At 41.5% G+C, this 13,991-nt stretch overlaps 1 protein-coding gene across 1 annotated transcript in view; it reads left to right on the top strand.

Annotated features, from left to right (window-relative positions):
• Positions 1-13,991, top strand: part of LOC109884644 (vascular endothelial growth factor receptor 3-like) — a 217,013-nt gene that overhangs the window by 148,432 nt on the left and 54,590 nt on the right. Inside the window, 2 exon segments of the mRNA XM_031789481.1 lie at positions 6,927-7,105; positions 9,857-10,019. Of these exon segments, the coding sequence (XP_031645341.1) occupies positions 6,927-7,105; positions 9,857-10,019 (342 nt within the window).

Here is a 13,991-nt window from a genome sequence, read left to right as displayed (position 1 = left end):
CATTAACTATATGGAACATTAACTATCTGATATGGAACATTAACTATCTAATATGGAACATTAACTAGATGGAACATTAACTATCTGCCATGGAACATTAACTATCTGCCATGGAACAATAACTATCTGATATGGAACAATAACTATCTGGAACATTAACTATTTGATCTGGAACATTAACTATCTGCCATGGAACAATAACCATCTGATATGGAACATTAACTATCTGGAACATTAACTATCTGATATGGAACATTAACTATCTGGAACATTAACTATCTGCCATGGAACATTAACTATCTGATATGGAACATTAACTATCTGGAACATTAACTATCTGATATGGAACATTAACTATCTGGAACATTAACTATCTGATATGGAACATTCACTATATGGAACATTAACTATCTGATATGGAACATTAACTATCTGATATGGAACATTAACTATCTGCCATTCAACATTAACTATCTGCCATGGAACATTAACTATCTGCCATTCAACATTAACTATCTGCCATGGAACATTAACTATCTGATATGGAACATTAACTATCTGATATGGAACATTAACTATCTACCATTCAACATTAACTATCTGCCATGGAACATTAACTATCTGATATGGAACATTAACTATCTGCCATGGAACATTAACTATCTGCCATTCAACATTAACTATCTGATATGGAACATTAACTATCTGATATGGAACATTAACTATCTAATATGGAACATTAACTATCTGCCATTCAACATTAACTATATGGAACATTAACTATCTGATATGGAACATTAACTATCTGACATGGAACATTAACTATCTGATATGGAACATTAACTATCTAATATGGAACATTAACTATCTAATATGGAACATTAACTATCTGATATGGAACATTAACTATCTAATATGGAACATTAACTATCTAATATGGAACATTAACTATCTAATATGGAACATTAACTATCTAATATGGAACATTAACTATCTGATATGGAACATTAACTATCTGCCATGGAACATTAACTATCTGCCATGGAACATTAACTATCTGGAACATTAACTATATGGAACATTAACTATTTGGAACATTAACTATCTGATATGGAACATTAACTACATGGAACATTAACTATCTGATATGGAACATTAACTATCTGATATGGAACATTAACTATCTGATATGGAACATTAACTATCTGATATGGAACATTAACTATCTGATATGGAACATTAACTATATGGAACATTAACTATATGGAACATTAACTATCTGATATGGAACATTAACTACATGGAACATTAACTATATGGAACATTAACTATCTGATATGGAACATTAACTATATGGAACATTAACTATATGGAACATTAACTATATGGAACATTAACTATATGGAACATTAACTATATGGAACATTAACTATCTGATATGGAACATTAACTATCTGATATGGAACATTAACTATATGGAACATTAACTATCTGCCATGGAACATTAACTATCTGATATGGAACATTAACTATATGGAACATTAACTATTTGGAACATTAACTATCTGATATGGAACATTAACTCTCTGATATGGAACATTAACTATATGGAACATTAACTATTTGGAACATTAACTATCTGATATGGAACATTAACTATATGGAACATTAACTATCTGACATGGAACGTTAACTATCTGCCATGGAACATTAACTATCTGCCATGGGACATTAACTATATGGAACATTAACTATCTGCCATGGAACATTAACTATCTGCCATGGAACATTAACTATATGGAACATTAACTATCTGCCATGGAACATTAACTAGCTGCCATGGAACATTAACTATATGGAACATTAACTATCTGACATGGAACATTAACTATCTGCCATGGAACATTAACTATCTGATATGGAACATTAACTATCTGATATGGAACATTAACTATATGGAACATTAACTATCTGCCATGGAACATTAACTATCTGCCATGGAACATTAATTATATGGAACATCAACTATCTGCCATGGAACATTAACTATCTGATATGGAACATTAACTATCTGATATGGAACATTAACTATCTGCCATGGAACATTAACTATATGGAACATTAACTATCTGCCATGGAACATTAACTTTCTGCCATGGAACATTAACTATCTGCCATGGAACATTAACTCTCTCATATGGAACAGTTAACTATCTGATATGGAACATTAACTCTCTGATATGGAACATTAACTCTCTGATATGGAACATTAACTATATGGAACATTAACTATATGGAACATTAACTATATGGAACATTAACTATATGGAACATTAACTATATGGAACATTAACTATCTGATATGGAACATTAACTATCTGATATGGAACATTAACTATCTAATATGGAACATTAACTATCTGCCATGGAACATTAACTAACCAAGATGGCATAGCAGTTCAGACGTCTTTTGTCCTCGTCTTGTCGTGTCCTGTATATATATATATATATATATATATATATTTACAACTTTTTTCACATACATTTTATTTTTATTTTCCATCAACTCATCTTCAAAACACTCTCCTGCAACCTTCCTCACCAATTTATATTTATAAAAAAGTATTATTTACCTCAAATCTGTAACCCTCCAAGAAGCTAGCCAGAAACTCCAAGAAGCTAGCCTGAAACTAGCCAGAAGCTAGCCAGGAGCTAGCCCAGAAGCTAATCCAGAAGCTAGTTCAGAAGCTAGTTAGCTTCTTTACTGGCAAATCGTTAGTATTCAGCTAACCACGGTGTGTCATCAGCTATCCTTTAGCTCGAAAATCTATCGCCAGTTTTGTACGGCGCAGCGCGGCTCGGAACAGAACATACCGGACCAATTTTTCTCTCCATGTCCCTGGATTTCAACTGCTCTCTGGACATTCATACCCGGATCTCACAGCTAGCTAGCTGCTATCCGTGTGACTATCGGCTTTCGTCGATTCCGGAGCAAACATCAATTATTCCGGAGCTAGCCAGCTCCGTCAATCACTCCTGAGTTCCATCAATCACTCCTGGGCTGCAGTCACCTATCCGGACCCGTTTTACTGCCTACGCGGAGCCCCACCGGGCCTTCACAACTGGACTGCCGACGTTATCTACCCGAAGGAGTTATCCGGCTGGCTCCTCCGTCGCGACGTTACCTGAACGCCCATCTGCGGCCTGCTAACCGTTAGCTGTCTTACCGGCTGCTATCTGAATAGACAATCGGACAATTTATTTATCTTTATTATTATTATATTTTCTTCTTGGGCCTCTATAACTATATCTATTGTTTTTATTTTTGTTGTTGTTGTGTGATTTGGATTAATCCCCTCTACCACACGGAACCCCACTAATCTACTGACGGAACGCAAGAGGTGGCTAACAACAGACGTCCATCCTATGCTAGCTTGCTACCGATGGCCTGGCAAGCTCAGGGAAGCTAGAAACTATTATACACACGCAGTTAGAAAAGCCAAGGCTAGCTTTTTCAAGCAGAAATTTGCTTCCTGCAACAACTAACTCAAAAAAGTTCTGGGACACTGTAAAGTCCATGGAGAATAAGAACACCTCCTCCCAGCTGCCCACTGCACTGAAGATAGGAAACACTGTCACCACTGATAAACCCACCATAATTGAGAATTTCAATAAGCATTTTTCTACAGCTGGCCATGCTTTCCACCTGGCTACTCCTACCCCGGTCAACAGCACTGCACCCCCAACAGCAACTCGCCCAAGCCTTCCCCATTTCTCCTTCTCCCAAATCCATTCAGCTGATGTTCTGAAAGAGCTGCAAAATCTGGACCCCTACAAATCAGCCGGGCTAGACAATCTGGACCCTTTCTTTCTAAAATTATCTGCCGAGATTGTTGCCACCCCTATTACTAGCCTGTTCAACCTCTCTTTCGTGTCGTCTGAGATTCCCAAAGATTGGAAAGCAGCTGCGGTCATCCCCCTCTTCAAAGGGGGGGACACTCTTGACCCAAACTGCAACAGACTTCTATCTATCCTACCATGTCTTTCTAAGGTCTTCGAAAGCCAAGTCAACAAACAGATTACCGACCATTTCGAATCTCACCATACCTTCTCTGCTATGCAATCTGGTTTCAGAGCTGGTCATGGGTGCACCTCAGCCACGCTCAAGGTCCTAAACGATATCTTAACCGCCATCGATAAGAAACATTACTGTGCAGCCGTATTCATTGATCTGGCCAAGGCTTTCGACTCTGTCAATCACAACATCCTCATCGGCAGACTCGACAGCCTTGGTTTCTCAAATGATTGCCTCGCCTGGTTCACCAACTACTTCTCTGATAGAGTTCAGCGTGTCAAATCGGAGGGTCTGCTGTCCGGACCTCTGGCAGTCTCTATGGGGGTGCCACAGGGTTCAATTCTTGGACCGACTCTCTTCTCTTTATACATCAATGAGGTCGCTCTTGCTGCTGGTGAGTCTCTGATCCACCTCTACGCAGACGACACCATTCTGTATACTTCCGGCCCTTCTTTGGACACTGTGTTAACAACCCTCCAGGCAAGCTTCAATGCCATACAACTCTCCTTCCGTGGCCTCCAATTGCTCTTAAATACAAGTAAAACTAAATGCATGCTCTTCAACCGATCGCTACCTGCACCTACCCGCCTGTCCAACATCACTACTCTGGACGGCTTTGACTTAGAATACGTGGACAACTACAAATACTTAGGTGTCTGGTTAGACTGTAAACTCTCCTTCCAGACCCATATCAAACATCTCCAATCGAAAGTTAAATCTAGAATTGGCTTCCTATTTCGCAAACAAAGCATCCTTCACTCATGCTGCCAAACATACCCTTGTAAAACTGACCATCCTACCAATCCTCGACTTTGGCGATGTCATTTACAAAATAGCCTCCAATACCTTACTCAACAAATTGGATGCAGTCTATCACAGTGCAATCCGTTTTGTCACCAAAGCCCCATATACTACCCACCATTGCGACCTGTACGCTCTCGTTGGCTGGCCCTCGCTTCATACTCGTCGCCAAACCCACTGGCTCCATGTCATCTACAAGACCCTGCTTGGTAAAGTCCCCCCTTATCTCAGCTCGCTGGTCACCATAGCATCTCCCACCTGTAGCACACGCTCCAGCAGGTATATCTCTCTAGTCACCCCGAAAACCACTTCTTTCTTTGGCCGCCTCTCCTTCCAGTTCTCTGCTGCCAATGACTGGAACGAACTACAAAAATATCTGAAACTGGAAACACTTATCTCCCTCACTAGCTTTAAGCACCAACTGTCAGAGCAGCTCACAGATTACTGCACCTGTACATAGCCCACCTATAATTTAGCCCAAACAACTACCTCTTTCCCAACTGTATTTAATACATTTATTTATTTTGCTCCTTTGCACCCCATTATTTTTATTTCTACTTTGCACATTCTTCCATTGCAAAACTACCATTCCAGTGTTTTACTTGCTATATTGTATTTACTTTGCCACCATGGCCTTTTTTGCCTTTACCTCCCTTCTCACCTCATTTGCTCACATTGTATATAGACTTGTTTATACTGCATTATTGACTGTATGTTTGTTTTACTCCATGTGTAACTCTGTGTCGTTGTATCTGTCGAACTGCTTTGCTTTATCTTGGCCAGGTCGCAATTGTAAATGAGAACTTGTTCTCAACTTGCCTACCTGGTTAAATAAAGGTAAAATAAAATAAATAAATAAAAACTATCTTCCATGGAACAGTAACTCTCTGATATGGAACATTCACTATATGGAACATTAACTATCTGATATGGAACATTAACTATCTGATATGGAACATTAACTATCTGATATGGAACATTAACTATATGGAACATTAACTATATGGAACATTAACTATCTGATATGGAACATTAACTATATGGAACATTAACTATATGGAACATTAACTATATGGAACATTAACTATATGGAACATTAACTATATGGAACATTAACTATATGGAACATTAACTATGGAACATTAACTATATGGAACATTAACTATATGGAACATTAACTATATGGAACATTAACTATATGGAACATTAACTATATGGAACATTAACTATCTGATATGGAACATTAACTATCTGATATGGAACATTAACTATCTGATATGGAACATTAACTATCTGATATGGAACATTAACTATCTGGAACATTAACTATATGGAACATTAACTATCTGATATGGAACATTAACTATATGGAACATTAACTATATGGAACATTAACTATATGGAACATTAACTATCTGATATGGAACATTAACTATCTGGAACATTAACTATATGGAACATTAACTATATGGAACATTAACTATATGGAACATTAACTATATGGAACATTAACTATCTGATATGGAACATTAATCTTCATAATGTTGAACTAGGTCTGTTGCTAGGACACCCTCTAAATCCTCTTTCAGAACTAGGTCTGTTGCTAGGACACCCTCTTAATCCTCTTTCAGAACTAGGTCTGTTGCTAGGACACCCTCTAAATCCTCTTTCAGAACTAGTTTTGTTGTGAGGACGCCCTCTAAATTCCTCTTTCAGAACTAGTTTTGTTGTGAGGATGCCCTCTAAATTCCTCTTTCAGAACTAGTTTTGTTGTGAGGATGCCCTCTAAATTCCTCTTTCAGATCTAGGTTTGTTGTGAGGAAGCCCTCTACATTCATTTTTCAAAACTAGGTTTGTTGCTGACATTCTGTGTTTAGCCAATCAGCTAGCAAGCTATTTTGCTACAGTTAGCTATTTTACCTTGCTGATATCGATCTGACAAGTCCCAAACCCTGTTTCTCGTGTATGTATTTAATGATACTTGTTTGCTACAACATTTTTCGAAATAAAGTTCAACTTTGATGTCCTTTTTGTGTGGATGTTCTCTCAGGTATAAAGGTGATAAGTTGATCAGCCGTCGTCCAGAGTTCAACAGGATGCGTCTCCATCAGCACTATAACTTAGAGATCAGAGACGTTCACCCTGAGGATGCTGGGAACTACACCATCCTCCTCAAGAACACTGCGGCCTTGCTGGAGAGGAGAATCACCATCACACTCATCGTCAACGGTAACTATCACCATTACCATCACACTCATTGTCAACGGTAACCATCACCACAACCATCACCCTCATCGTCAACGGTTAACCATCACCATAACCATCACACTCATTGTCAACGGTAATCCTCACCACAACCATCATTCTCATCGTCAAACGGTAACCATCACCATCACTCTCAGCGGTGTAGTTGAACCCACACTCTCAGCGGTGTAGTTGAACCCACACTCTCAGCGGTGTAGTTAAATCCACACTCAGTGGTGTAGGTGAACACTCTCAGTGGTGTAGGTGAACACTCTCAGCGTCGTAGGTGAACACTTTCAGTGGTGTAGGTGAACACTCTCAGCGGTGTAGTTGAACACTCTCAGCGGTGTAGTTGAACCCACACTCTCAGCGGTGTAGTTGAACCCACACTCTCAGCGGTGTAGTTGAACCCACACTCTCAGCGGTGTAGTTGAACACTCTCAGTGGTGTAGCTGAACCCACACTCTCAGCGGTGTAGGTGAACACTCTCAGTGGTGTAGGTGAACACTCTCAGTGGTGTAGGTCAACACTCTCCACGGTGTAGTTGAACACTCTCAGTGGTGTAGTTGAACACTCTCAGCGGTGTAGTTGAACCCACACTCTCAGCGGTGTAGTTGAACCCACACTCTCAGCGGTGTAGTTGAACCCACACTCTCAGCGGTGTAGTTGAACACTCTCAGTGGTGTAGCTGAACCCACACTCTCAGCGGTGTAGGTGAACACTCTCAGTGGTGTAGGTGAACACTCTCAGTGGTGTAGGTCAACACTCTCCACGGTGTAGTTGAACACTCTCAGCGGTGTAGTTGAACACTCTCAGCGGTGTAGTTGAACACTCTCAGCGGTGTAGTTGAACACTCTCAGCGGTGTAGTTGAACCCACACTCTCAGCGGTGTAGTTGAACACTCTCAGCGGCGTAGTTGAACACTCTCAGTGGTGTAGGTGAACACTCTCAGCTGTGTAGTTGAACCCACACTCTCAGCTGTGTAGTTGAACCCACACTCTCAGCTGTGTAGTTGAACCCACACTCTCAGCGGTGTAGGTGAACACTCTCAGCGGCGTAGTTGAACACTCTCAGTGGTGTAGGTGAACACTCTCAGCTGTGTAGTTGAACCCACACTCTCAGCTGTGTAGTTGAACCCACACTCTCAGCGGTGTAGTTGAACCCACACTCTCAGCGGTGTAGTTGAACCCACTCTCAGTGGTGTAGGTGAACACTCTCAGTGGTGTAGTTAAACACTCTCAGTGGTGTAGTTAAACACTCTCAGTGGTGTAGTTAAACACTCTCAGTGGTGTAGTTGAAAACTCTCAGTGGTGTAGGTGAACACTCTCAGCGGTGTAGGTGAACACTCTCAGTGGTGTAGTTAAACACTCTCAGTGGTGTAGTTAAACACTCTCAGCGGTGTAGGTGAACACTCTCAGCGGTGTAGGTGAACACTCTCAGCGGTGTAGGTGAACACTCTCAGTGGTGTAGTTGAACCCACACTCTCAGTGGTGTAGTTGAACACTCTCAGCGGTGTAGTTGAACCCACACTCTCAGCGGCGTAGTTGAACACTCTCAGTGGTGTAGGTGAACACTCTCAGCGGTGTAGTTGAACCCACACTCTCAGCGGTGTAGGTGAACACTCTCAGCGGCGTAGTTGAACACTCTCAGTGGTGTAGGTGAACAATCTCAGTGGTGTAGGTGAACACTCTCAGCGGTGTAGGTGAACACTCTCAGTGGTGTAGGTGAACACTCTCAGCGGTGTAGGTGAACACTCTCAGTGGTGTAGGTGAACACTCTCAGCGGTGTAGGTGAACACTCTCAGCGGTGTAGTTGAACCCACACTCTCAGCGGTGTAGTTGAACACTCTCAGCGGTGTAGTTGAACCCACACTCTCAGCGGCGTAGTTGAACACTCTCAGTGGTGTAGGTGAACACTCTCAGCGGTGTAGTTGAACCCACACTCTCAGCGGTGTAGGTGAACACTCTCAGTGGCGTAGTTGAACACTCTCAGTGGTGTAGGTGAACACTCTCAGCTGTGTAGTTGAACCCACACTCTCAGCGATGTAGTTGAACACTCTCAGCGGTGTTGTTGAACCCACACTCTCAGCGGCGTAGTTGAACACTCTCAGTGGTGTAGGTGAACACTCTCAGCGGTGTAGTTGAACCCACACTCTCAGCGGCGTAGTTGAACACTCTCAGTGGTGTAGGTGAACACTCTCAGCGGTGTAGTTGAACCCACACTCTCAGCGGTGTAGGTGAACACTCTCAGTGGTGTAGGTGAACACTCTCAGCGGCGTAGTTGAACTGAGTGTGATTTATTTTGCCTGTACAATAAAACCAATGGAATATCCCCCAGCCTCAAGATGAATCAGGTATTTGTAAAAGTTAGATGTACAGTACCAGTCAAAGGTTTGGACACATCTACTCATTCAAGGGGTTTTCCAAGAGTGTGCAAAGCTGTCATCAAGGCAAAGGGTGGCTACTTATAAATATATTTTGATTTGTTTAACACTTTTTTGGTTACTGAATGATTCCATATGTGTTATTTAATCGTTTTGATGTCTTCACTATTATTCTACAATGTAGAAAAACTGTTGAATGAGAAGGTGTGTCCAAACTTTTGACTGGTACTGTATGTATTTGAAGTCTGGTACTCTGATTAGAGTCTCCCTCGTCACTCTACCTTCCCCTTCACTCCCCTTCCTCCCCATCATTCTCCCCTCTCCTCGTCACTCTACCCCCCCCCCCCCCCCAGTTCCCCCTCAGATCCATGAGAAGGAAATAGCGGCACCATCTAGCCCATATCGCCGTGGCAGCAGCCAGACCCTCACCTGTACAGGGTACGGACGTCCCGCCCCCAACATCACCTGGCAGTGGAGGAGATGGAGCCCATGTGGCCTCAACAGCACCCACCGCATGTAAGAACACACCTGTATATACAGTACACACAACCCAGCCTGAAATAATTACACACAACCCAGCCTGGAATAATTACACACAACCCAGCCTGAAATAATTACACACAACCCAGCCTGGAATATATAGACGTGGTGATAGATAGACGTGGCGATAGACGTGGTGATATATAGACGTGGTGATAGATAGACGTGGTGATAGATAGACGTGGTGATAGATAGACGTGGTGATAGATAGACGTGGTGATAGACGTGGTGATAGACGTGGTGATATATAGACGTGGTGATATATAGACGTGGTGATAGATAGACGTGGTGATAGATAGACGTGGTGATAGATAGACGTGGTGATAAACGTGGTGATATATAGACGTGATGATATATAGACGTGGTGATAAACGTGGTGATATATAGACGTGGTGATATATAGACGTGGTGATATATAGATGTGGTGATAGACGTGGTGATAGATAGATGTGGTGATAAACGTGGTGATATATAGACGTGGTGATATATAGACGTGGTGATATATGGACGTGGTGATATATAGACGTGGTGATATATAGATGTGGTGATAGACGTGGTGATAGATAAATGTGGTGATAGACGTGGTAATAAACGTGGTGATATATAGACGTGGTGATAAACGTGGTGATATATAGACGTGGTTATATATAGACGTGGTGATATATAGACGTGGTGATAGATAGACGTGGTGATATATAGACGTGATATATAGACGTGGTGATAGATAGACGTGGTGATATATAGACGTGGTGAAGATAGACGTGGTGATATATAGACGTGGTGATAGATAGACGTGGTGATATAGGGACGTGGTGATATATAGATGTGCTGATAGATAGATGTGGTGATAGATAGTCTTGGTGATAGATAGTCTTGGTGATAGATAGACGTGGTGATATATAGACGTGGTGATATATAGACATGGTGATAGATAGATGTGGTGATAGACGTGGTGATAGATGTGGTGATAGATGTGGTGATAGACGTGGTGATATATAGACGTGGTGATATATAGATGTGGTGATATATATACGTGGTGATAGATAGACGTGCCGATGTATAGACGTGGTGATAGATAGACGTGGTGATCGATAGATGTAGTGATAGATAGTCGTGGTGACAGACCCTCACCTGTACAGGGTACGGACGTCCCGCCCCCAACATCACCTGGCAGTGGAGGAGATGGAGCCCCTGTGGCCTCAAATCAAATCAAATCAAATCAAATCAAATTTATTTATATAGCCCTTCGTACATCAGCTGATATCTCAAAGTGCTGTACAGAAACCCAGCCTAAAACCCCAAACAGCAAGCAATGCAGGTGGAGAAGCACCCAACAGCACCCACCGCATGTAAGAACACACCTGTATATACAGTACACACAACCCAGCCTGAAATAATTACACACAACCCAGCCTGGAATAATTACACACAACCCAGCCTGAAATAATTACACACAACCCAGCCTGAGAGAATTGCATACAACCCAGCCTGAGAGAATTACACACAACCCAGCCTGAGAGAATTACACACAACCCAGCCTGAGAGAATTACACACAACCCAGCCTGAGAGAATTACACACAACCCAGCCTGAAATAATTACACACAACCCAGCCTGAAATAATTACACACAACCCGGCCTGTTGTGGCTATTTCTCTGTGTGTGTGTGTGTGTGTGTGAGAGAGAGAGAGAGAGAGAGAGAGAGAGAGAGAGAGAGAGAGAGAGGTATTTCTAGGTGTGTGAGGAGAGGAGTGATGTTTGGACTAACAACAGGATGTATGGATGGGACAGATGGCAACGTAGCATCACACACACACACATCCTCTGACCCTGACACACACACACACACACACACACACTAAGCTTTACTTTCTCTCCGCCAACAAGAGGGGTGTGAGCAGTGCCCATTGAAACAGAAGTGGTGATATATCGACGTGGTGATAGATAGACGTGGTGATAGATAGACGTGGTGATATATAGACGTGGTGATATATAGACGTGGTGATAGACGTGGTGATAGATGTGGTGATAGATGTGGTGATAGATGTGGTGATAGACGTGGTGATATATAGACGTGGTGATATATAGACGTGGTGATATATAGACGTGGTGATAGACGTGGTGATAGATAGACGTGCCGATATATAGACGTGGTGATAGATAGACGGGGTGATATATAGACGTGGTGATAGATAGATGTGGTGATAGATAGATGTGGTGACAGATAGACGTGGTGATATATAGACAGGTTGATATATAGACGTGGTGATAGATAGACGTGGTGATATATAGACAGGTTGATATATAGATGTGGTGATATATAGACGTGGTGATTGACGTGGTGATAGATGTGGTGATAGATGTGGTGATAGATGTGGTGATAAACGTGGTGATATATAGACGTGGTGATAGACGTGGTGATATATAGACGTGGTGATATATAGACGTGGTGATATATAGACGTGGTGATAGACGTGGTGATAGATAGACGTGGTGATAGATAGACGTGCTGATATATAGACGTGGTGATAGATAGACGGGGTGATATATAGACGTGGTGATAGATAGATGTGGTGATAGATAGATGTGGTGACAGATAGACGTGGTGATATATAGACAGGTTGATAGATAGACGTGGTGATATATAGACAGGTTGATATATAGATGTGGTGATATATAGACGTGGTGATTGACGTGGTGATATATAGACGTAGTGATATATAGATGTGGTGATATATAGACGTGGTGATATATAGACGTGGTGATAGACGTGGTGATAGATAGATGTGGTGATAGATAGACGTGGTGATAGATAGACGTGGTGATAGATAGACGTGCCGATATATAGATGTGGTGATATATAGACGTGGTGATAGACGTGGTGATAGATAGATGTGGTGATAGATAGATGTGGTGACAAATAGACGTGGTGATATATAGACAGGTTGATATATAGACGTGGTGATAGATAGACGTGGTGATATATAGACAGGTTGATATATAGATGTGGTGATATATAGACGTGGTGATTGACGTGGTGATATATAGACGTGGTGATATATAGACGTGGTGATATATAGACGTGGTGATATATAGACGTGGTGATAGACGTGGTGATAGATAGACGTGCCGATATATAGACGTGGTGATAGATAGACGGGGTGATATATAGACGTGGTGATTGACGTGGTGATAGATGTGGTGATAGATGTGGTGATAGATGTGGTGATAAACGTGGTGATATATAGACGTGGTGATAGACGTGGTGATATATAGACGTGGTGATATATAGACGTGGTGATATATAGACGTGGTGATAGACGTGGTGATAGATAGACGTGGTGATAGATAGACGTGCTGATATATAGACGTGGTGATAGATAGACGGGGTGATATATAGACGTGGTGATAGATAGATGTGGTGATAGATAGATGTGGTGAAAGATAGACGTGGTGATATATAGACAGGTTGATAGATAGACGTGGTGATATATAGACAGGTTGATATATAGATGTGGTGATATATAGACGTGGTGATTGACGTGGTGATATATAGACGTAGTGATATATAGATGTGGTGATATATAGACGTGGTGATATATAGACGTGGTGATAGACGTGGTGATAGATAGATGTGGTGATAGATAGACGTGGTGATAGATAGACGTGGTGATAGATAGACGTGCCGATATATAGATGTGGTGATATATAGACGTGGTGATAGACGTGGTGATAGATAGATGTGGTGATAGATAGATGTGGTGACAAATAGACGTGGTGATATATAGACAGGTTGATATATAGACGTGGTGATAGATAGACGTGGTGATATATAGACAGGTTGATATATAGATGTGGTGATATATAGACGTGGTGATTGACGTGGTGATATATAGACGTGGTGATATATAGACGTGGTGATTGACGTGGTGATAGATAGACGTGGTGA

Source organism: Oncorhynchus kisutch, linkage group LG15 (genome assembly GCF_002021735.2).
Source record: "Oncorhynchus kisutch isolate 150728-3 linkage group LG15, Okis_V2, whole genome shotgun sequence".
Taxonomy (NCBI): domain Eukaryota; kingdom Metazoa; phylum Chordata; class Actinopteri; order Salmoniformes; family Salmonidae; genus Oncorhynchus; species Oncorhynchus kisutch.
This window is presented reverse-complemented; position numbering and strand designations above follow the sequence as displayed.